Raw genomic sequence first — 24288 nt, forward strand, 5'->3', positions numbered from 1 at the left:
CCCGTAATCCATCTTCAGTAAAAAGATGATGTTCTACTCTTCCCGTATGGAACTTACGTCAAGCTTTCAATAGTATTAAACGTTTGTCAGTATATCTGAGGCTTAATCCCTGAGTGCTGAATTTCGGCCTCAGTAGATGGAAATGCGAATCAGGAGCGCAGTTTTGTAGACTATGGTTAGTGAGTTTGTAAAATTATCTTTCTGAAACTTCTGTTTGTGGCTGACAGTCCTATAAAACTACTAGTGAGTGTGAAAGGTTGGCTTATAAATATACTCCTGAGATGCATAAATACAATACGTATTTTAGGAAAATTCAGGGTATACTTGATTGATGTATCTGTTAGAAGTTAGACTAGGGTCTTACTCTGCAGCAGGGTTCTATTGATTTTTGTTGATCCAAATCTGAGCTCTGCAAGTTCAAAACAGCAAGCATCTGTCCTAAAGATAGGTGAAACCTATAGGTGGAGCTGCGTGACTGTTGAAATGAGCTTGGTGTGCAATTGCACACAGAAGTGTCGTTTGATAAAAACGTGTATAGCGTTGTGCAGAGCTGGAAGTTTGTGATGTGTTTTCTAAGTTATCTGTTCTTTTTCTCTGCAGATGCCTTAGTTCAGCGTCCTCTTTGCTAGCAATATCATGCCATTCAGGGTTTGTCCGGTGCAAGAGTCAGTTTTAGAAAAAGCTTTATAAACCATCTAGCCTGTTTGGTGAGACGGTTAGAAAATTGAATAGCTAGCACCTCTCTTGGGCAGCAAGTAGAGTGGAGACGTTTATCTTGGCCGGTGCCTGAGGTAGGTAGGGGTGCTGAGGAAGGGATGACACACACTCAGTTTTCACTTGTAACTAGGAACAGGGATAAAATAAGACTGCTTGTCCGAATTAGTGATCTACTGGCTTACTTCAAGGTGATGCTTTAAAACCAGCAGGATTAGAAGTACAGAAAGCTCTGTGAGGTGACTCAGTTGAGATGTGGGTCTAGTTATCAGCTGTTGAATGAGTTTGAGCTGAGCTGGGGAGCCCAAAGGTTTGCTGTGGTTGGTCAAGTCTGTCCATGGACTTGTTAGTTCTTGAGCTTTCTCTTGCTGACAAGACCCAATTTTAACAGAGAAGCTGCTGTTACTGTTTGGGAATAGGAAGAAGATACAAAAGGGCTTGCTGTTCTTTCCCTCTTAGATTTCTGGGTAATATGGGCTGATGCCTGGAGGATCAGACTGACCGGTTTTTAGAAAGAAGAAATAGCTAGGAAAGTTATCCCAGAGAAGAGGGAGGAAAGGAAACTGCTGGGAGTTCACGTTGCTGACAATAAGGTAGAACGAACCACAAATAGGATAGTGTTTTGACTTGCTGGCCATGTGCTGTAATAGGATGGATGAAAAAAGAAATTGACAGGAGATGAAATTTCTTATCCATTTGTGTCTATTCGTAACTGTGTCTAGAAGAGGAAGTTGAATACTGAGGAATTTATTACTTAATGTAGTCCTCTTCATCTTTGCAGGAATTTGATTTCCACGTTCGCTGGCCTGGAGTGAAACTACTTACATCTCTCTTAAAGCAGCAAGGACCTCAAGTGCAGCAGATAATTCTTGTCAGCCCTATGGGTAAGCAGTTGAGTTTATTGCTGATGAACTTGAAGCTGAAAGCTCGGCTAACATCGTGGCAGGGGGCTAGAGGAGTCTCGAGCAAGGTGTCTTTAAGACATGCACCTTTTCTGTGCTCTTTTTTTAAATGTGTTTCTTGCAGGTGTTTCCAGACTCATGGATTTACTAGCAGACTCTAGGGAGGTTATACGAAATGATGTAAGTACAGAACAAAGGCAGTTTACCCTCTTAAATAAATAGTAACCGTCAATCGAGTTGCTTAGCACTGGTGCAGAATTTGGTTTAAGTTAAACGAAAGCGCATGAAGTAATCATTGTGGTCGCTAATTGGGAATATTTCATTCCTCAGTTGAGTTGGGTGGCTTTTGGATGTCTCGCCACAATTCACATAACAACGGGAAACTGTTACTGTGTATTTAATGCAAACGTTGACCCTTGTGTAGGGTTCTCAGAGTATGTTAGCTGACCTTTGTCTTGGCCTTTCGTCAGGTTCACTTCAATTCTTCTGCTTTACTCATCAGATACCAAAATGCTCTAATTACTTAATACAGAGGCGATGAGGTGCTTTACAAGTTCCCGCCCTCTCCCCCCACATAGCATCTTTTTTTAACAGTACTGTGCTTCTATTTTGAAGTGCAGTGAGGCATGAGGGACCTATTGTGTGATGTCCACGGTGGGTTTTGTTAGATGTGCCGACTGGCAGGGCATGCAGTTCTGTCCTCTGACTCTGGCCAAGGATTATGCTGCTGATTTAGCATCCTTCTAAGAGCTGTGACTTGTGAAAAGCAATGTAGTTCTAGTAAAACTAAGTTTAATTTCTTCTCTCCCCCACCTGTCAAGGGAGTCTTGTTGTTACAGCAATTGACAAAAAGTAACGCAGCCATACAGAAGATTGTTGCCTTCGAAAATGCCTTTGAGAGACTTCTGGATATCGTAACAGAAGAAGGAAACAGCGATGGAGGTACAGAAAAGTCTGAGACTTATTCATAGTCTTGTGCTTCTGCACAAACTATTAGGTGACAATGTTTACAGGCTGACGTTAGTATGTAATTGGAGCTAGGTTAGTGGGTAGAAGGATCAAAACATACAGCCTGGTTGTAACAAAACAAGCAAAAACAGATCGAGCAAGTAGGCAGGGTTGCAGCATCTTTTGAAAACTAGTCTTGAGATATTTCGATAAAACATCAGTTAATTTCTCTGAGCATGTGTGCATGAGATTGTGTGTTCCTGTTTGGCTTAGGTCTGTGAATGTATATACTTTGAATGGCAGTGTCAGATATGCGTATGCTGCATTTGTCACTTACAGAGTTAAGCATCTGCATTCCTCCTGCGAGATCCTCGGATGCTTGGAGTGGCTGGAAGTAACAGCTTGCTGAGTTTCTTCAGCCTCACTAGTAACTTCAGTTTTCTGGTCAGCTCCTTGCCAAATCATTTACCTGTTGCGGGGGGGAGGGAAAAGGATAAAAAAAGAATTAGCAAAAAAAATGCAGCACTTAAGTGCTCTTTTTTTTTTTATTAGCAACACATTATGAGTTTACCACCAATAGTAGTTTGCTACAGGAATCTATTTCAGTAACAAGCCAGGTTCCTGTTCCATGACCTTTCTGTGGGCTGCAGAGGCAGTTAATGCTTCTCTCCCAGCTGAATTATTCCAGGTATGTTGGCATGGAAGGATTAAGCAAACCTTTGATTCAAAGCTGCTATTTCTAGGCAGTTAATAATTTTAGGAGACTTGGTATGTAAATTCCTAAGTGCTAAGAGTTCTCTGCTTCCCTCCTCCGGTGTGTCCATTCCTCCTGTCCGCAGCCCTGCCGAGGGCTGGATTGCAAGCTGTGGCTCTGCAGCGGGAGTGGGGAGGGGGGAATGTGACAGCTGGTCTCTCTTTGTTCTCCCACTCCCAAGTCTGGCACTGCCTGTCTGTTTTCAGAAGTGCGAGGAGTAAGTCTTTATCCTTTCTGTCGAGTCCAGGTTTGGAGGCATCCCAGCAGTACCAGAAGCACGCTGCCTTTATTCGTGTTGTCTTCTGGACAGAGTTGTCTGAGGATTTTCTCTTCACAGAGTACATAGTTGATTAGCATCTATAGTGCTTTTTCAGTACAGATAAAACCTGAGGGTAAAACAAAAAGCTGTTGCAATTCCAAGGAGTTGAGTTTGAATTGGCTCATTTTAAGGGCTATTTCCAAGAATTGCTTCTCCACCACAATAACCCAAAAAGTAGCTTTGAAATGAATTGAAGATGTAGCCAGTGATTAAAGAGAATGAATGTGTAATCCAGTAAGAACTGCTGCATTTGAATCACGATGCAGTTCAAGAGGAACGTCATTTTAGAGCTTAGAATACAAAGAGACAGTAGTGTAGCCTGACTCTGAAGTAGGTATACTTCAAGACACAAAGTGATTGTGAGGCTTTGTTTGAAGTTCTTCCTATTCCTACCCAATTAACTCGTACAAACTGTATATTCTTTGGAAATAATGTTTTTGCTTCAGACTTGTGGAAGAAACACAATTATGGTTTCCTTGGAAATATGCTGGATCAACATCGGTGTATGTAATTCAGAGTGACTTTTGATTATTTTTTCATGCATGAGGTTCACAGTTCTTGATCCAAATCTAACGTTTGCTAAGAATGAAGTGTGTGCTCTGTTCCATCTAGAACATACTTAGTGCATGGCGAAGCTAGTTAGTTTTCCACGTGTCATCTTTTGAATAATCTTTCGGTTTTTTATTTCACCAGGAATAGTAGTGGAAGACTGTCTCCTCCTATTACAAAACTTGTTGAAGAACAATAATTCCAATCAGAATTTCTTCAAAGAAGGTTCATACATTCAGCGTATGAAGCCTTGGTTTGAAGTTGGAGACGACAACTGTGGGTGGTCTGCACAGAAAGTAACTAATCTTCACCTAATGCTGCAGGTAAAACACTTCATCTAACTCCTAAGTACCGATGTCAACGCTTGTTCGGCTCTCTTGCAATGAAGAGTAAGTGTAACGTAACAGTTAACCGCGGAATCCACGTGTTGTCTTTAGCTCAGAATTAGCGACCAACATTCACGAGATGTACTGCTTTCAGCACAAATACTATTGCCTAATTGTGAATTTGTCATGGCTGGCATATCACATAACTTCGTTTCATGTAACTTAAGATGTAACAGTGATTTGAGTTAAATACATAATTAGGGGTGTTCTATGTAAAGAATCCTCCCGTATGAATTCATGTATGGCTATGGTGCATTAACTGAGTTCCAGTAGCTGCCTTCGCTATGGGTTCATAATTATTGATTGTTGGGCGTCTTCCCTTCTGCTCACCCCTCCAAAAAAATGAAATCAGATTTTCCTGTTCTGTGGCACTTTGTGTGGAAGCCGAACATTAATGATGAAAGCAGTGACTCGCTTTCGGAAATGTAGTTCTGACAAATGGTGAGCCAACTAATAGAATAGTTACAGCTTGATTTCTCATCACTTGGTTACAACGTTTGCAATGGAGTCAGATATTTGAAGATCTTAGAGGGTTTCACTGAACTCAAAATCAAATGGCCATACGTAGTAACAAGATGAACGTGCTGTTTAATTGTTGTCTTCTATCTCCGTTTTTAGGAGCAATTCTATTTCATGGCTAAACTTCAAATGGGTAAATCCGTTTTGTTTTGCATTTCAGAAGGTTGTGGGCCCTCTTCACATATAAACGTTTCTCTTTTTCTAGCTTGTGCGGGTACTGGTCTCTCCCACAAATCCTCCTGGTGCTACCAGCAGTTGTCAGAAGGCAATGTTTCACTGTGGATTGTTACAGCAGCTCTGCACAATCCTGATGGCAACTGGAGTTCCTGCTGATATCCTGACAGAAGTAAGAGGGAGCAAATAGATGTAGGGACGGGGGCAACTAAATGGCTGAAAGCAGGAGTCTGCAGGGATAAGTGGTTGCTGCAGAGACAAAGTGAAATTATAGTATTTGCTAAGAAAGTGTTTCAGATGCCAGACATGTCAGCTTCCTGTGTGGGCAACATAAATTTTTATGTTTTACATTATATTCTGCAACCAGAAAGGATTCGGATTTGCTTATTTTTTCTGTTGGATTTCAGCATATCCCAGAGTGACTGAATTGATTCATGTTTTTCCCTGTTCTGGGGCTGGGTTTTTTTGTTGCTGTTTTTCTCTTTTGAGAGAGTCTAGAAATACTCTGACTCAGCAGGTTTCCAACCATGCGGGATATCTAGCTTTTAGAAAGCCTTGTCAGCAGTGTAGGATGAGGTGTTTTTTCCCTTGATAAAATGATGTGCGTAGATTGAGTGTAGACTGGTTCCTTTGGCGCAACCTCCATTCCAATTCTTTTATCTCTTAAAAGGTTTCACCTTTCGACTTCTTTAAAATGTCCAGTTTAACTGGCTGTCATAGCAAAACTGATCTGACGTAGAAAATGAAGTTGGAGGTAACTGGGTGCGATAAAGCCGTCTGAGCTTTCTGTCGCTTAACCTTTGCTCAGCATGCTTCACAGCTGTTAGTTGTTTGGATTTAATTTGAAACGGTTTTATTGAATAAATCTCTATGCTGAGACTTGGTATGTGTTTTTTCGATACCGAGCTGTCAGTGTAATCTTGAATAATTTTGAGCGATCTAGATAGTAGATTACGGCTCACATTTAACTATCCGTGTAATATTTTTTTCCTGCCCTTTCTGTAGACCATTAATACTGTATCAGAGGTCATTCGAGGATGCCAGATGAATCAAGACTACTTTGCCTCTGTAAATGCACCTTCTAATCCACCAAGGTAGAGGAAGAAAAGTGTTTAACTGTGTTAGGTAATGATGTATTGGTATGGGCAATGGCAGTCTAATCCAAAGGATTGTTTAAATTCAGAGTTTGGAATTATGATACAGAGCAACAGCTTCAAGTTGACATTGGGTGTATTAGATACAGCATGAAGGTGTCAGGTGTGTTTCCACAGCGATAAGGCCTAGAACTGATTTTATTTGTTATGTGGTACCTGAAAAGTGAATGAGCCATAGTTGAGAAATTCCTAGATGGGGACGAGCTGTCAGCCAGTCTACAAAAGGATTTAGAGGCTAGGAAAATAGGCAGGCAACTGATATTTTCTCAGACTGGGGAACAGCAAATGTTAGCTTAATGAGATCTTAACCTCAACATTTGAATATGAGGGTGAGGGTAGAAGAAGAGCATTCTGTATTACAAGTTGCTAATGGCCTTATGAGGCATCTTCTACAGTATTATTGAAGCTAGCAGGGAGCAGCAGGAGACTCAATGGGGAATGAAAACATTGCGGAGGAACGCTAGCTCGTTGCAGTCAGGTATAACGAATCTACTGTTTTGTGTGTTAACTAACTGAAAAACTTTGGTACTAAAATCAAAGGTTTTACTCAAATGTTTGAAATGGTAATAGATGAAGTAGGCAAAAGTCTCTTTCCTTACCTGGAGAATACACTCCAAATTGTGTATCTGTGGTTGTCTTCATTCACAACTTTGTCCTAACGGTTTTTCTCTTGCCTTTCCAAACAGGCCTGCAATTGTAGTACTTCTGATGTCCATGGTAAACGAAAGGCAGCCTTTTGTGCTACGCTGTGCTGTTCTCTATTGTTTCCAGTGCTTTTTGTACAAAAACCAAAAAGGACAAGGAGAAATTGTTTCAACGCTTCTGCCATCTACTATTGACGGTATGCAAACCTAACGTCTCTGCGGTGAGTTGTGAACTAGCACAAATGTTTAATGCATCGACTAATGTCTTTTGCAAAATTATTTATCTGCTGTTAAGTGTCTGATCCAGGCAAGATGATTTGGCTTACGATTCCTGTAAAATTCCACTAGTTTGATTTTTCTGGGTTTTAACTGTATGTTGATGTCTTAAATGTTTTGCCGGTTTTGTGGCTTGTTTTAATCTCACTTGTACCTCTTGGCCGTTCTGGTAGCTACAGGTAACTCTGTCTCAGCTGGTCAGCTGCTCTGTGGGGGCCTCTTTTCCACGGACTCTCTCTCAAACTGGTGTGCTGCCGTGGCCCTGGCCCACGCGTTGCAGGAAAACGCTACTCTGAAAGAACAGCTCCTGAGAGTTCAGCTAGCAACGAGCATTGGCAACCCGCCAGTGTCGCTGCTCCAGCAGTGCACCAACATCCTCTCGCAGGTACGGCAACGACTGCTCCCCGCTTTGGGTTAAAACTCCGGGTATCCAGGAAGAATGCTGCTCTTGTGCAGGTGCATCGCAGGAAGACATGAGTGCTAGCTTAATGAGAAGGAGGCTTCTTTCTCTTTTGCAGACTGATTTTAAGCTTTGCTTAAAGCACTCTACGCTTCAAGGGGAGGAGAAAAGCAGCAAATCTTTTTCATCAGCGATTGCTGCTTGATGTTGTCTACTCTCAGTAGGCAGAGGGTCCTAAAGCATCTAGACCTTAAACTTGGTTTAAAAGACAAGGCAAACTGGCAGGATCCCCAGTCACGTTTTGTGGCTGAAGAAGTGCCTGGTTAGTATTTAACCTGTAACTGCTAACTTGAAACATCTTGAAAATACCAGGCTCTCATGTATTGATTGCTGTTGGTTTTGCTATTCAAAGCTAAAAGCTTTTTAGAACTTGTTCAACACGTGAACACCTGGCTTTGCAAATGACAAGTGAGTGAACTTCACCTCCTAGCCCCCGCTTCCTTGTGACGTTTGCTTCTGTTACGCATACTTTTCCCCTGAATGGTTGTAATAATAAGGAGCTAGTTAACTGGCAGCAATTAGACTTTCCTGCAATTGAGAATAATGGCAGAATGCTGGAATTTTGAATTCGTTCATGTGACTTTTTTTATCTGCTTTACCTGAAAATAGACAGTACTCCTTTTTATCTTTTTTCCTGGCATTTTTGTCTAAGGTAAGCTTGAGTCAGTAAAACTGCCTGTGGATCTTTAGCCTTAAATGATACAAGGGATTCAAACTTTGGGGGGATGTTTCTGAAATGTGTTCCACTTCAAGGTTCTCAAGTAATATGTGTGTAACTTGCAGGGTGATAAGATCGACAGACGGGTATGTATTTTTTTGGCACAGCTTTGGCATTTTCTTGCCAAAAGTAGGCCTTTTCCTCTTGTCTTGGGTTTTGCTGGGCAGGTTTTCTTTAACTGCTTTTTGATGTGTTTCCACTTACAGCTTTGTTGCAGTTGGGTTTGGGTTTTTTCCTAGCATAACAAGCTCTTTCTGTGTCTCCAGGGGATTCTCTGGGGGTGTTCCACAAAACTATGGGATAAACATCTTGGGTAGCACGGGTGCTTTCTCTCCAGTGGGGCGGACTCATTCACCATCTGTTCACCTAACAGATGTGTTTTCTTGCAAGAAAAATTAAAACTGTTAGAAATGCTGTTTTCTCAGACTGGCCTGTAGCAAACAGCTGGTACAATCTGAAGTGGGAACATGCTGCTGATTTCCTGACTGCTAAAAGAAAAACTGTGTTTAACCCGCCTTTCAGCCGCTTTGTATGTTCTACTTACCAGCAGAAGTTTTAACCTTGGAGCTACTAGTTGTGAATAGCAGGGATCTCATTACTAGCAAATGACCCCTGAAGTGAGTTGTTTGACTTTGAGGCTGTGTTACTTAAAGCGCTGCTAAGTTGGTTATCAGCAGCAGAAAAAACAATTCTGAAATACCACTGCTGTGGAATTGTCTGCTTTATTTACCACATTCATCACGGTTGTCCTGAGGGGTGGGGTTGTACTGTTACCAACCCTGAATTGTAGAACAGCAGCCATGGAGAGCTGTCATCTGTCACAGTAAGTGTTATCATGGTATGTCTAGAAAATAGCTGTGTGGGTGGTTTTTTTTTGTTGTTGTAATTTTTTAGAGAGGGTGTTTTGGACTGTGTGGAAATCCTTAGGCAGAACATGTTAATTTGACCTCAGAATAGCATGCAGTGCTTGAGAATAAATGTGGTTTGCGACTGCTTCCAGCAGATAATGTGTGCTGTAAATGCTGGGTCACACAAGCAAAAGTAACTTTGCGTTTCTGACAAGGTAAGAGACTCTTCTACCAGCGTTCTCTTCAAGAAGCACGAGGTCTGCCAATGTGCTGTAGGGCAAGACTGCCAGTTACAGTGGTTATTCCCAGTGCGTATGAACTGGCTAATAGTGTTGGGACAATAAGAGCCAGTATTAGTAAATGTAAGTGAGGGGAAAAGGTTTTCTAGTGTTGCTTGTTTGTTCTGTTTGAAGCAAGCATTTCTTTTTGTTCAGTTGGGGAGAATTGACTCGATCTTTGGACAAATAGTAAGTTGGCGTGACTGGTGTCTTTGCGCAGATAATGGGTGTTGCAGCCATTTTGTCAGTAATTATGCAGTCTGAAGTTTTAACTTCCTTGGACTGATTCTGGTCACTCCAAGTAACTTTTGTCTATTCCAGAAAGGTGAAAGCAGTGTAGCGTGGGTAGTTACTGGGGGATTAAATGCAGACTGTCAGCAATTAAAGCGGTTAAGTGTAGCCAAGTCTGGCATTTGTAGAAATAGGAGCTTGGTGGACTTGGTCAAGCCGAGTGGCCTGTTCTCAGGTTTGCTAGAGATTTTAAGGGTGAGCATAGGGAGGGTCATAGCTCTCCCTCTAGAGCAGAAGGACTGGGGGAAAAGGTATTCCCGGCGGTTTTGAAGCAGTCTGAGGTGTGAGGAGCCATGAGTGGGGAAAAAAGGGCAGTTTCCCTGTCCGTTGCATAATGGTACTTGCAGGTGGGGGCATGCTGCAAGTGTGGAGGGTGGACGCTCCATCCATCCAGTGGATGCAATGACATCCTTCAGCGCTGCTGCGTTAGGGTCATGTTTCCCCAAAGGGGTTTCTGGGGCAGGTTAAGTTACACAGTTCGCCATGTCATGAGGCTGTTACTGCATCTAATATGGAAGTAATTTGGGCAAAATTGGTGCTTTTACAGCGGTCTCGTGCTAAAGCAGGGTACAGCCTAGGTGATTTCCAGGGTCCCTTTCAACCTAAGTGACCCTGTAGTTCTGTGAGATGGCAATGAGGAAGCAAATCGCCTGTCTAGAGGCTTCAGTATAGCAGGAAGGGCCTCTGTGGTCAGCAGGTTCTCCAGCTAAGCTGCTTGACAAGACAATACTTTTGTAGTTCGCTACACCAATGTGGAGTGGCAAGTGATTTTCTGTATGAGCTTGTAAGACCTATGATTTGTCACCTTGTGTCTTAACTCATGCTTCACCTGAAGACTGGAGTGTGAACGCAGTTCTTAGCCTTACCTAGTGGGTAATAGAAAGTGGTGAGACAGCTCTTCCGGCATTCTGTCTTGCCTTTGTGGGTAAACCTGCTACACGCTAGTGAATCTCTTAAACGTGTCTTGTCATTAGACTGTCTTGGAAATAAATGTCACTTCATGAGCAGAGATCTGAAAGTGTTGTGTTGCATGCAAGTCATTAATTAATGACCAAGTGCAAGGTGGGCAGGGGAAATGCACAATGGTGATGGGGAAAGCTAAATGAGCCAGTCCGGAGGAAAGGAGAGGGCAAGAGGATAATAGAGTTTGGGGACTAGGCCGTTTGCAGTGAGGTCTAGGTCAGTGGAAACCAGTTGTGGCATTCAGCTAGAAGGGTAGCAGCAAGGAAGATAATCTGTGTGTTAATACAAGAGCACGACAGGGTCACAACAAAGCTGCAGACAAACCTATAGCAAAGACTAAACAATGATTGCTAGTAGGGCACGTAGTACTCACTGTGAAACACAACAGGCAGGTGCTGCGTGGTTGGTGGTGATGGCTGTGTTCTCTGCTGTTCTGACATTGTTCACTTGGGTCTCCGGAAGTAATGATGGTGATAATGATGAAAAAGGGCCAGACGCTCTCTTTCCTACGTGTGCCGCATTAGGGATGGCTGCTAGAGTCTCGATATCTGTAACCTCTGTTCTCCTCCTTTAAGGCGATTATTTCATCTTTGTGGTGGTGATACACTGCAGCAAATCACAGCACCTCAGAACAAAGTCCTTGAAGGCAGTCTCCTCAGAGCTTGGCATTTTCTTCCAGAGTTGCTAGACTCAGTTCCTGTCTGTCTTGTGGCCCGCAGCAGCAGTTGGGTAGCTGCGAGCCTGCTACAGAAGAGCTTCTTGCCAGACTGCTGCTCACTGGCTGTTTCAATGGGCCAACTGGCTTATTCAAAGACCTTGGGGGGCTTTTTTTTTTTTTTTGGTAACGCTTAGCTAGAGTTAAAAACAATACTGCCTTCAGTTCTAAAGCATAGGGGTTATCAGAGGCAAGGATGGAAGTTCAATGTCTCAAGCGCAGGTAACTCTCAAGCACAGACTCTTTCTTTGTTGTTGATGAATACTTGTCTCTTTTCCCTCGTCTTGATCCCTGTGACCACTCGTTCCAGTGTATTTTCTTGCCCCCTTTTGAAGATATCCCAGCAGTTCTGTATGCCTCATCTTGCCTTCGAGACTTGACTTTGGGTTGCAGTTACTTTACCCAATTTATTAGGTGCTTGTGTGAAGTTTAGTTTTACATGCAGGGAAGGTTTTTCTTGGTTGCCTTCTGAACGTTGACTATTGGAAGAGATGTATGCCTGTCTTAACACTGCCGTGCCCACAATATCTGCAGCAAAGACAAGGGGGACAGAATTGAGAACACAGCCAATTTGCAGATGAAAAATAATTTTCCCTAGTTAACAAAAAAAAATACTGCAGTTAGCATTCCTCTTGCTGGCTTAATGTGCGTATTGTCTGAATCAAAAGCTGCTCCAGTATAATCTTGCTTTACTTAGAAAATAATATTAGGAACACATGGCAATTTTTAATCAGCAGGGGAAGTCTTAGTGATGCATCTCTTACAGGGAATCCTTACCTGACTTAATTTACACCTTGTTCCTTCTTTACAGGGTTTGTGTGTATGTTCCTTCATGTCACCCTAGTATTAATTATAAATGCAGAACTAATTTGTTATGATTTTATATTGGTGCTAATTTGCAATGAGTCATATTTCACATCTGTGTTGCTTGTTGTTTTGCTCTGAAAACAGTTAAATATGAATGGTTTAATACTTAGTTTCATCTAAGCACTAAAGCTGTGTTCAGTAACTAACGAATGGGTATTTTCTAAGACTTGATTTGTTGTTTTCCAAATGATGAGGTCGAAGTGGGTGAGTTCTGAATCGAGTACAGCTTTTTTCGGTGTATTAGTCATCCGCTGTGGAAAGATAACGATGGGGGGGTTTATTCTTTTCAGGGCAGCAAAGTACAGACCAGGGTTGGACTACTGATGTTGCTTTGCACTTGGCTAAGCAACTGCTCGATTGCTGTCACCCACTTCCTTCACAATCCAGCCAATATACCTTTTGTATCCTTGACCTGCTTGCCAAGAAGAACCGCTTGCCTAGAAATTACTTGGATTATTCACGTTCAAGTTATATGTTTATCTAGATCAGTTTGCAGGGATACTGCATGACACAAAAGAAAATGCACTGGGGCAAGAGATATAACCAGCCTTTTGTTGACAGTTGCTCTGTGTATGCTGACCTGTCTGTAGGATGCGCATGTAAATTCAAGTACAGCGGAAAGCTATGTCATTGTGCCAGCGAAGTGTATTTTTTATTGCGACAAGCTCATTGATATTTTTAGTGTGACTTACGCTTATACCCAAGAGGTAGGAAGAATATTTCCTATGCCTGTTGAAGCTTATTTCTATGCTAGCTTTTCAGGAAAAAATCTGACTAAAGTACATAAGGCTAAACTGTCACCTTATCTAAACTGAATGTCTGTTTTGGAACAATTACATCTCTTTGGTTAAGGAGACAGTAACTGAGAAAATAAATTTCGGGGAAACCACTGATAATCCAAGTACGTCAAAATAGGAGCTAGCTTTGCGAGGGTTTCATCAGCTATTTTGCCTACTTCCTAATCAAGCTTGGTTTTACATGTGAAAATAATTTTAACTGGGAATTTATACAGGGAGAAGTATGTTACATGTATTGTGCTTATGAAATATCTCAAATATCCTTAATGAGAGCTCTAGCTCACAGGGCAGATAGCTGAAAACCTTGGAGAAGAGGAGCAGCTTGTCCAAGGCCTGTGTGCACTTTTGCTTGGCATTTCCATCTACTACAATGACAATTCCCTTGAAAATTACAGGAAGTAAGTATCGTGTAGAAATAAGAGGTCTGTAGGGAAAGGTTCTGTGAAGGGCAGATGGTGGTTTAAGAGGCTTTTAACTGAGGCGGTGCAGTTGAGAATATTTGGTTTGGTGTTTTCTATGCGCGTTCCTTATGGGATGAAAAATAACTGACCCACCTCTAGCTAGGCAAGCAGACGGTTGTTTTGCATAGGTCCTCCTAACCTGTGTATTCCTGGGCTGAGAACACATGTCAGTGCCAACTGAAAAATTGCATCTTGAATGCGAGGCATCTAGTGCGGTTAAGACTTGAGACAGATAATCAGAGTTGTAACTGCAAAAACCACCTTGAGGGAAGGATGGGTTGGTTACTTTTCAAGTGTTGCACTGTGATTGATTTGTCTCTTCCTTTTAGAGAGAAGCTGAAACAGCTGATCGAGAAGAGGATTGGCAGGGAGAACTTCATTGAGAAGCTTGGCTTCATTAGCAAACATGAACTTTATTCCAGAGCTGCTCAGAAACCACAGCCTAGTTTTTCTAGCCCAGACCACATGATGTTTGATCATGAATTTACCAAGCTTGTAAAGGAATTGGAAGGTGAGATGTTACGCTCATTTCTGTAGTTTTTGTGATGCACCGATGACTGAACTACCGAATGTGCTGAATGTAACCCTTTTAAAAGTGCGATGATAGTAAAATGGAGTATTCTGAAAAACATGTTACAGTAATAGCTGTAAGTAATCATATACCCAAGCTTGCAGTTCAGGTATTTAGTGAAAATACTCCCAGTACAAGCCCATAATCAGGGCTTGTACTAACTGGATAACTTGATATTCTTAGGTGAAGTGATGCTTAATACATGCTGTGAGTTACCACTCTATGGTCAAGAGGTGTATTTACCTGTGCTCACGTAGAGACTAAAGTATTGGGCACACACCGATGGTCACAGAAGCTTTATTTGTGGAAGTGTGCAATCTAGGTATTTGCTGTTTCTAACTGATTCATTAAGAAAGATTATGAATGCTGAATTTCCTGGCTTGTTAGAAAATGATAGGAACTTTCTTTAGTGTTTTCTGTCCTTCACAAAAGAGACAGGTTGTCATCATCCTTAACAGCTAACTAATGTCCTGTTTATTAATATTGCCCGACTTAAATCAGTCTAGAGAAGGAGAGAACCTTGAAGCCAGCAACAGTGAAGATGGCTTTGCCCAGTCACGTTTCATCTGCATGTTGCCCTTGTAGTCTTAAGTCTTTCACTTATTTGCACAACGACTTGGGCAACAGTTGTAGTGGAGCCATAATGCAAGTAAAACCACACCTTTTCTGATAGGAAGCACTCAAAACAGCCATTTGCTTTTCTGAAACTGTGTAAAGCAGTAAGTGTGCAAGCCTTGCTATAAAAAAATTGTCGTTTCCTATTTTCTTAAGCCTGTTTGTGACAATTGCCTTTTTTGAAGTGCAGGTTGAGTTTCTAATGCCATGAACTCAGTTAAACTGAGTGAGGCTGTGAGACTGTTTTGAAGACAAAAAAAAGATATGTGAACTGGGCTTTAGTTGACAGAAACTTTTTTGACAGGTGTCATAAGTAAAGCTATTTACAAGTCCAGTGAGGAAGATAAAAAGGAGGAGGAGGTCAAGAAGACATTGGAACAGCATGACAACATCGTGACTCACTACAAAAAAGTCATTAGAGAGCAGGTAAGAGGGAGTTACACTGTACACATGCCTCCGTAAGTTCTTTACTCTGCCTTTCAGAGGTACCACAGTGCAGTTTGATACCCACTGTTCCAAAACAAGTAACAAGGAATCTAGCAATGCAGAAACACTTCTTAAAAAAACTTAAGCCAACTTCTGGTTCGACTGAAATGTCAGTGTTTAGATCACTGGATAAGTTCAATTCTTTTCCTGGGGTACATCTGCTCTTCCCCTGTGTTTAACTGTTTCTTTTCAAATGAGTAACTGGAGAACTTGCAGCCCTTCACAAAGAGATGTAATTCTCAGTTCTGTGCTCTCACCTTTGCAAAGATGACAGATGAAATGTGGCTGAATGAAGAAATGAAGTTTGTCAGTCAAGTTTGGGTATACCTGCTGTGGTTGGACTCTCAAAAACTTTTTTTTTTTCCCCACAGTAGTTCACTTGTTTTGTTGCCACAGCTTAGACAGAGAATTAGAGGAGCAAAGCTAATTAACTTAAATAGCTAATGGGGAACTGAAGCAGGTGTTTTTAGTTCAGGGATCTGGAATGGACACAGAATATAGTGTACGTGTGGAATTAAGGGGCACTTTTGAACTGCCAGTGAGGCTTTATTGAACATGTGATGACTGCAATTACCACGACTTCTTTAAAGACTCTTGAAGTGGACCAAATGCGTGCAGGCTTCAGTGTGATGGAGAAAAACTACAATCGTCAGATTTCATGTATTTCCTTTTTCTTTCTCCTGTTGTCCCTGGTGTGGGGATGCTGGAGGTCTCCTCCAAAAGATTCGGAAGGCATTGGTCTGGTGCGAGAGGCTGCTTCTGTCTTTCCCAAGCTTTTCTCCTAGGAATAGCTATGTAGGTTTGCATGAGGCTTTTCTGCTCATCTGTCACAGGTAGCACTGACAGTGTCACTAACCGGTAGTGTGTAATGGTGCAGTTAAGGTTTTTCTTTCTTTATTTGCCTTCCTGACAGTATTGTATTCAGAAGTGCTATTACTCTAAGTGCCTTTTCTTTCCTTTCACAGGACCAGGAGCTTGATGAATTAAAACAACGAATTAACACTTTAACATCTCAAAATGAACAGCTTCAAGCAACAGTTACACAGCAAGTGTCGCAGATCCAACAGCATAAGGACCAATATAATCTCCTTAAAGTACAGCTAGGTAGGCTTCAGAAAGAAAGAAAAATAAACAATAATCTTGCTACTGCAAAGACCTTGTGTGATTTATGGCAAGCTACGGAACAGCTCCTGCAGACAGCCTTCTATCACTTCAGGCATGCTGTTGTATGTTCTGCAGCATATGAAAACTTCCCGTAGAGATAAAATACACTTTTTTCAAGTTGATGTTGAGCATTGCAAACAATTTTGTTTAAGCATCAGATTTGCTTCATTATCTAAAAATACTAGGTTTGGCTTTAAGTGCCTTTAAACTTACAGAATAAAGCACAGTGAGAACCAAGAGGACAGCTTGAAAATGTGAACGAGGTATAATTTGTTCTTGCTTTGCGCTTAAGTCTTGGGTCTCCTGAAATAATAGTACCGTTTTCTGCGAGATCTGTTTGAGTGCTTGAGCTGGGGCCTGTCTGCCACGTAGGCCGGCTTAGGGGGAAAACAAGCACCTGAAGAAGACCGCTGTAGTCCAGACAGTTCACTTAGATGGACGCATGGAAATACCGTGATTAGCAATAGCTTCTGACCTGATCCCGGTATCACTTCGGTTGCCCACGATGAAAAGCCAAAGCCCTTCCTTGTCACCCTAGCTACTTTCCAGCAGGTGTGCCTGGTGAGGGGTAAGAGCTGAAGCTTGCTTGTAGGAACCGTTGGCTACCAGGGAACTGCCAGTAGAGGCTTTCTATACCTTTGTTTCTTAAGTTACTCCAAAATAGTCGTTGCCTGTTCAGACTTAGAACACAAACAGATGGGCCATGGTGTGTGCTGAAGTTTGGGTCTGTGAATGAAAGCATGAATTAGGGAAGAACTGTGGTATGGCAGATGTGCAAGATGAGGCCTATTACTATCACTAGAGAGATTGCTAACTGAATGCTTAAATCAGGACCGTATATTCAAGCTATTCCAAGGTCAAGATGCCTGATAAGCTGGATATGACATGATTTCAAAAAGTAATTCTGCCTTCAGGATTATTTACGATTAAAAATATGTAAGGAAACAATTGTCCTTCCTCTAGAGCATAATTTGTCTATGAACTTATTTTCGATGAACTGAAAGACTGAAGCAGGGTGCAGGTGCAGCCACAAATATGTACTTGAAGGAACAGCAAATTAGAGTTCTTTATTCAGCTTTTGATAGAGAATTCTTACATGCTCTGCTTTGGTGCTTGTATTGCCCTGCGGGGTGGGAGGAGGATGGGCAATAAATACTGTAATTGGTGTGTTTGAAGCTAACTTCAAAATGATGTTGGTGTTTGTGACCTTTGTTATAAACTCTGTCCTCTAGGAAAGGACGCTCAGCATCATAATTCCCACAGTGATACGTTTCAGATGAATGGCATTCAGATGGAAGAAGCGAGCAAATTGAAAGAGGAGTTGGAAGAATGGAAAAACAAGCATGAGCTGCTGCAAGGGCAGTTAAGGGAAAAGGATTCTGTGATTGAAAAATTGGTAAGCGCTCACTGTCTCAGCAGAACTTGATGCAGCTTCCAATTCCTGTTTTCAAATGTAATTTGCCTTAAGCTGTGATGTCCTCATTATGATGGGAGTCAAGCAACCATAGCTGATCGCATGCTGATAATAGGAAGTAAGGTGGGAGATGGCTTCAGCAGAGCCTTTTCTGCTTCACACTGTGCCCAAGAGTAGTTTGCGCAGCTGACATGTTGTCCTGTAGAATCAGTGTTTTTTAGCATGTTTTGGGTGGGAAAAAACAGTAGGCGTTTCCTAGGAGCTTAGTGGGGGTAAGACATATTTGTGGTGGCCTGTGTTTGGTGGCCTGCTTGTCAAAATGCAGGATGATGCATGCTTCTCATATTTTGTGCATGTCTTCTGCATTTGAATTGGTGAATGCTTTTGCACCCACCTTAGAGACCGTCCAGCTGCTCTCATGTAATTGGAGAGCTTTGTAACATGCATTACTTAGCCTGTTTGGACCTTCTCTGCTGGGAACTTTGATCATGCAAGCACACAGTTTGCTTTGTGTTCTGACAACATGACTTACTTAGTCTGTCTAGTTCTATGGCTGATTTTCCTGTTGCTATTACAGATGTCTTCACAGCTGGAAGTGGGAACAACAGAGCAGTCTTTGCAGACCAGCAAGTCTGGTGGCTTGGAGCACAATAATGAACTACAGAAGGTGAACTTGCGGTATTTCAGCGAAGCTGCAGTGAACAGTGGTAGCTCGGGATGGGAAGGGAGCTTTGTCAAACTTCAGGGAGGAGCATCGATTCCTGAACAAGTTGATGTTTTTAATGGTGTGGTACTAATCCCGGAGCATCAAGATTATGGATCCAGAAAAGAATCAGTTGTTTTTGCTAAGCAGGTTTGAGCCAGCAGAAGACACTTCAGCTGACTCTTCAGACTTGCAAAAACTATCTGTTTATCCATTGCAAAACGTATCTTTAAATGTTGATATGAAAGCTTCCAGGTATTAGATGTACAGCATTCAGTAAGTGTTTTAAATATCTGCAGATTCAGTAATTTAAGGTAGCTGTTGCTCAAAAAATACCTAGCAGAGTTTCTCTGATTAGAGAACTAATAATGCCTGGATTGGTAGGTGGTTATGGGTTTCTGCACCAAGAATGGTAATGCATAGAGGATGCTAATGGGAACGCTAGTGGTGTGAAACACTTATAAACATGACTGAGGCTCGGACAGGTGCCTTGGTTGGGCATTCCACAGAAAAGAGTTCGTAAGAGCAGGGCGGAAAATGGTGCATGTTGCTGACTAGTTTTGTCTTCTAGAGAAATGGTTGCTGTGCTCTCATTGAGAGAGGGATGCAGCTTTTCTCTGATGTATGCTAGTATGAAGCAGTTAGTCTGGTAGCATTTAACTTAAGAGAAATTTATTGTGAATAACTACCTTGCTTTATCAAATTAACTTAAAAGTATGTTTTGTCTTTGTTTCCCAAAGGAATTAGAAACGCTCAGGAGTCAGATAGAACTACAGTCTGCAGAAATCTCGAAGCTTCAGATTGAGAATCAAAAGCTACAAGTAATGGTACCAATGAAAAAGTTCCTTATTTTCTCTTTGGGGACTAGATCTTGAAGACTTCGCTTTCCTGCTTATGCTGTCTGTAGCTATTGTCCTAAACCAAGCTTGTTTTAAGAATACACATCAGCAAGTGATTCCAACAGTGTTTTAAACGCAGTAACGTGTTACCTAGACAAATCCTTCATGAGCGAAGAGGGGACTTCCAGTCAAGTTAGTGCTCTGTGAGGCCATTGGTCCTTGGTTTTTTTGAACAAAGGGATACCACCTATTCAGTGTTTTAAGCTTATACCCTAATCAAAGGAAGTAGTCTCTTGTGAGACACAAATGCATGACATCATGTACGTTAGAGGGATCATTATTCTTATAAACAGTTGAGGATACCAATTTGGAAGTTGACGTACAGTTGAATGGCAAATGGTAGGTACATCAGTCTGTGCAGACCTCCAAATGCTTCAGAGCTTTTTGTAGCTGTGTATTGAAAAGATTAGCCAATAAAGCCTTACAGAATAGCTAAATAAGCGCGATTGTGTCCTCAAAACTAGCTAATGGCATTAGAAAGTGAATGTTGAGCTAGACAACTTAAATGACGAGTTGCATGAAAATGTTACAGACGTTTCCACAGCAGAACTAACAGATAAAGCTGCAGGAGCAGGGCCTCACAAACAATTGAAACGATGACAATATGTGATGTTCGGTGCTGAAGCAGAACGAGGGTAACTCCTGTGTGCCCTGCTTGACAACTCTGCTATAATGAAAAGAGGGTAGCTGATCTGTGGTAGCTCGACTCGCTTAAACTCTTGCTTCTGGCTGGTTTGTTCCGACTTCTGCATCAAATTCTAATTTCGGTATTGCAAGAAAGAGGACTTGTGTGGGAAAAATACCAAGTGTTTAGTTTAATGTACAGATTGTCTGACAGAGGAAGGCTTTTAACACTTCCACTGTCAAAAGTCTCAGCTGCTCTGATATAAGATGCCATTGCACATGTGTTGGCCATGTGTGCTCATGAGGCAGAGGCACATTCAAGTGCTCCATGCTGCGACCAGTTGTCAGACCACCTCATTGCCATCCTACAGACTGCCTATTTTACTTTTCCTAGAGCTTTGACTTAAACGTGGTATAACTGGAGAAGCAATTATCTTGAATTCGTGCCATGTTGCAGTTTTAGCTGAGAGACAGCTGCCGCATTTTGGAAATAGTAACTTTGGGTAGGGCTGGCTGAGACTCAACTATTGCTGTTTTTAGAAGTCACATAGAAAGATTCGGATATTTAGCTGAATTAAAAAAAAAAAAAAAAAATCTTTGGCACTTAAGAAGCACCTGAGTGAAGGCTGGTGGCCTGTAATAGACAGGGTCTGCCTAGAAAAAACCTAACAGTCTTTTTAGAGTGCAACTTCTACGAAATAAGGGTGGCGCCTTGTGTTCTCCTTTTTGTGTGCATGTGCATATGTATTTATTGAGACCCCAGGAAGCACAGATCTGTTTCCTGATGCCTTGCAGCACAGGATGTATACAACTACCACACCTTGGCTATGCTGTAAGAAGAAAATATGCTTTTAAATTGTACGTCTGACTCTATAATGTCTTAACTTGCTGTCTTTGTATGTGAGGCAATCAGTGCTCTGATACTGAATTTCTTGTCCACAGAATACAACTGCAGATCCTGCGTTAGGAGACAGCGCTGCAACAGCAGCAAACAACTCTGAATTGGAGGGACGACTTGAGCAAGAAATAAAAGAACTGAAGGTTGGTAGTGGGTGAACACCACACCAAGTCACTTAATACTCAGCCTTCAGTTAGGAGGACTTCTACGATAGGAAAGGCTTTGGATGGAAGTGGTTTGTTTCCTCAGCATCTTAAGTGTTTCAGGCTACGTAGGGGAAGCTGGATGCGTCTCCTCCTTCATTTTTCATTTGGGGAATGTAGGCCTTGTCTGCCTTTAAAGAGTTGGTAAGGACAGTCTAGGAAATAGCTTTACTCTGACGTGGACGATCCAGTTTGGCTGGGAGGAAGGTAGCCACTATTAAGACTTCTACCTACCTTACTCCTGGTTGGTAATAAGGGGAGTTTGGGTAAGGAGGTGTGTGGGAGCAAGACCACAGGGCGCTTGGTGGGGTTGGAGCTGTTACAGGTAGCGTATCGAACGTGTTTGTAGGAAACAAGGCTTCAGCTGTTCCTGTGCTTATGGTATAACTTGGTGCGGGATTTTTCCTGTTGCCAGAGTGAAGTCAAAGCCCTTTCCGAGGAAAAAGAATCACTAAAACAGCACCTGGATTCATCCAGTAGTACAGTTGCTATCTTGCAAGATGAGAAAAGTAAACTTCAGCAAGAAGTTGCAGAATCAAAGAAAGAACAGGATGATCTTCTGGTGCTTTTGGCTGACCAGGATCAGAAACTATCTGCACTGAAGATCAAATTGAAGGATCTTGGTGTACCGGTAAGCAAAACAATGGGTCAAGTGAGCTCTCGGGCCAGGCAGGTCTGAGCAGTCTGGGTATGGCAATACTTGATCCAGTAAGGCTGGTGAGGCATCTTTCTATAAATACAGGGCTGTTGAATCTACCAGAGTTGCTTTCTGAACTTATATTGGCAGCCACCAATCAAAGATGAGGACTGCCCCTTGAAAGAAGTGTTCAGCGTAGGGATTTGAGAGGTACCTGCCAAACTCCTGTGAGGAAAACTACTTGTCATGTATGTGTCTGGAATGATACCTGACCACGTGCCTGGCCTTGCTGCAGCTTATCCTGGCTGCCAACTAGAAAGCAGATGATGGCCGCGTTAGAATCCTAAGGGATTGTTCCACAGATAATACGAGTGATAACTAGAAAGCTTTAGTCCGCTTCTTAAGCAGCGCTGCAAACTGTCTGGGCAGTTGCTTTCAAGAATCCTTGTGACTCGCAGCTGGACGTGTGACACTAAAGTGGACATTAACTAGCTGTTGTGCTGCAGTTGTTGTGGCTGAACACCAGGCTAGAGCCTGGGTTTCCTACTGGGAGACAATCATTCTGTCGTTCATGCAATCCTTCTTAAAGGAAGTTAGATTTTGGTAGTTAACAGTCATCTGGTTTAGCTTCAGCTGCAGGAATAGGGTTTTAAAGAGTCTGTGGTGGGCGGAGGCATTATTTGTATTGAGAAGTATTTGTAGCAAGTGTAGATCCTGTAAGTGTAGCCAAGGAATCTTTGAGTCTGTTGACTTTTAAAAGACTTAAATAGGGAGAAAGTACCCTGGAAGACATTAGCAGCTTAACTCGTGGAATTGCAAAGCACTGGACAGACATGTTTTCCTCCTCAGCCTATCTGGTGAAGAATTGTGGGTTTTAGTTCACGCAACTCTATGGGAAACAGCAGCGCATATGAAGTTGCTTACTCGAACGTGCAGGGCAGAACTGATGGTGCTGAATGGAGGCTGTTGTTCCCAGTAGTCAGCCATCCTTAGCAGAGAAGTTAAAAACTGTGTGACTTTACAAAACTATAGTTGACTTTATCAAAAGCTAATTGATACAGCATGATAATTTTAGGTTAGCTGTATACTTACTTTCCACTCCCTCAGCATTTGTTTTGCCTTCAAAAGGTTTGATCAGAGTAAGGGATGTTACTGCTCACAACAGATCTTTCTTAATTTCAGGTTGAAGATGAAGATGATATTGAATCTGGAGATCAAGGCGATGAAGATGAGGATGGGGATGAAGAGGAGCAAGACTAGAATGCTTTTGTGTGTTACCATGAAAACTAGATTGCGTTGTTATTGGGGGAAAAAAATTCTATTATTGGTATACAAAGCAAAACATCTGCTTATGAGAAGCAGATGGGAAAATGGCAACCGTGAGACTAGTTCTAAGTTACTGAAGTGTTTGAAAACCCTTCATACTAGGTAAAGCAAACAAAAATCACTGTTTAAGTTCTACATGAGTAGCCCAAATTGTACTTGTTTAGAAGTTGCTTTAGACATTGTTTAAAGCATGGGGATGACAATGTTGCTGCCTCAGTTCATTGTCATTGACGGAAGTTCTGTGCATTTGTCTATGGTTTTAACCTTCTGGAACTCTTTAACATAATTAAATACAAAAGCATTTGGTTTAACACCTGTCAAATGGAATCATTGCCCCTGCCTTCAGCATGGAGCTTAAGTGTAATTCATGGCTTCTTTTGAAGGGCAGTGGCGAGGTGGAAGGCTTGGGGTGGTTGCGGTGTGCGGTGGCCGCTCTGCCGGCCTCGTGGGCTGGTTCTCTAGGTGCGAATGGACCTGCACAGCGTCGAGTGCCTTGACACCTGATATGGCTGCATTTGGAACCTCCCGGGGGGAACCGCAACGCTATGCTAATAACGTGGAAGAAAGGTAGCGTTTTTAAGAAGAATCCCTATGGAAAAACAAAGACCAATACGCTCTTTCTAAAGATCTGATATGCTACTGAGTCAGCATAAAAATAAGTAAAAATCTTGTTGTTGACTACTTCAGTAAGGAAATGAAAACTACTATGATTTATATAACTTATTGGCTCTTGACGAGTGAATAAAAGATAAATTTTTGAAAGAAAAAACTGAATACAGTAAATGCATCAATTTCATTTTTTTGGTAATAAAAATAGGTACGTCCACTTAGTATTCATTTAATTCTTTTGTCCTGTTATAATAAAATAAATTTTAATACACATGTAAAATTCTCTATAACCAGTCGGGCTCTCATCACATGAGTATATAGGGGTGCTGCTTCAGTTTTTGCGTTTTTCAACAATACAGACTTCAGTAGCGGCTTAACTTCCTTAGAGCTTTTTTTTTTTTA

General features: G+C 41.9%; 1 protein-coding gene across 1 annotated transcript in view; it reads left to right on the forward strand.

Moving 5' to 3' along the window:
• Positions 1-24015, forward strand: part of USO1 (USO1 vesicle transport factor) — a 37497-nt gene extending 13482 nt beyond the window's left edge. Inside the window, exons 6-25 of the mRNA XM_019472087.1 lie at positions 1496-1598; positions 1741-1796; positions 2438-2558; positions 4331-4509; positions 5297-5437; positions 6271-6359; positions 7106-7260; positions 7513-7724; positions 8583-8603; positions 12770-12880; positions 13556-13674; positions 14067-14248; positions 15228-15349; positions 16375-16513; positions 17806-17969; positions 18565-18654; positions 19431-19517; positions 21156-21254; positions 21730-21945; positions 23134-24015. Of these exons, the coding sequence (XP_019327632.1) occupies positions 1496-1598; positions 1741-1796; positions 2438-2558; positions 4331-4509; positions 5297-5437; positions 6271-6359; positions 7106-7260; positions 7513-7724; positions 8583-8603; positions 12770-12880; positions 13556-13674; positions 14067-14248; positions 15228-15349; positions 16375-16513; positions 17806-17969; positions 18565-18654; positions 19431-19517; positions 21156-21254; positions 21730-21945; positions 23134-23211 (2484 nt within the window). The 3' untranslated portion in view covers positions 23212-24015. The remainder of the gene's footprint in view (positions 1-1495; positions 1599-1740; positions 1797-2437; positions 2559-4330; positions 4510-5296; positions 5438-6270; positions 6360-7105; positions 7261-7512; positions 7725-8582; positions 8604-12769; positions 12881-13555; positions 13675-14066; positions 14249-15227; positions 15350-16374; positions 16514-17805; positions 17970-18564; positions 18655-19430; positions 19518-21155; positions 21255-21729; positions 21946-23133) is intronic.
• Positions 24016-24288: the final 273 nt, after the last annotated feature.

This window comes from Aptenodytes forsteri, unplaced genomic scaffold (assembly GCF_000699145.1).
Source record: "Aptenodytes forsteri isolate BGI_AS27 unplaced genomic scaffold, ASM69914v1 Scaffold467, whole genome shotgun sequence".
Lineage (NCBI taxonomy): Eukaryota > Metazoa > Chordata > Aves > Sphenisciformes > Spheniscidae > Aptenodytes > Aptenodytes forsteri.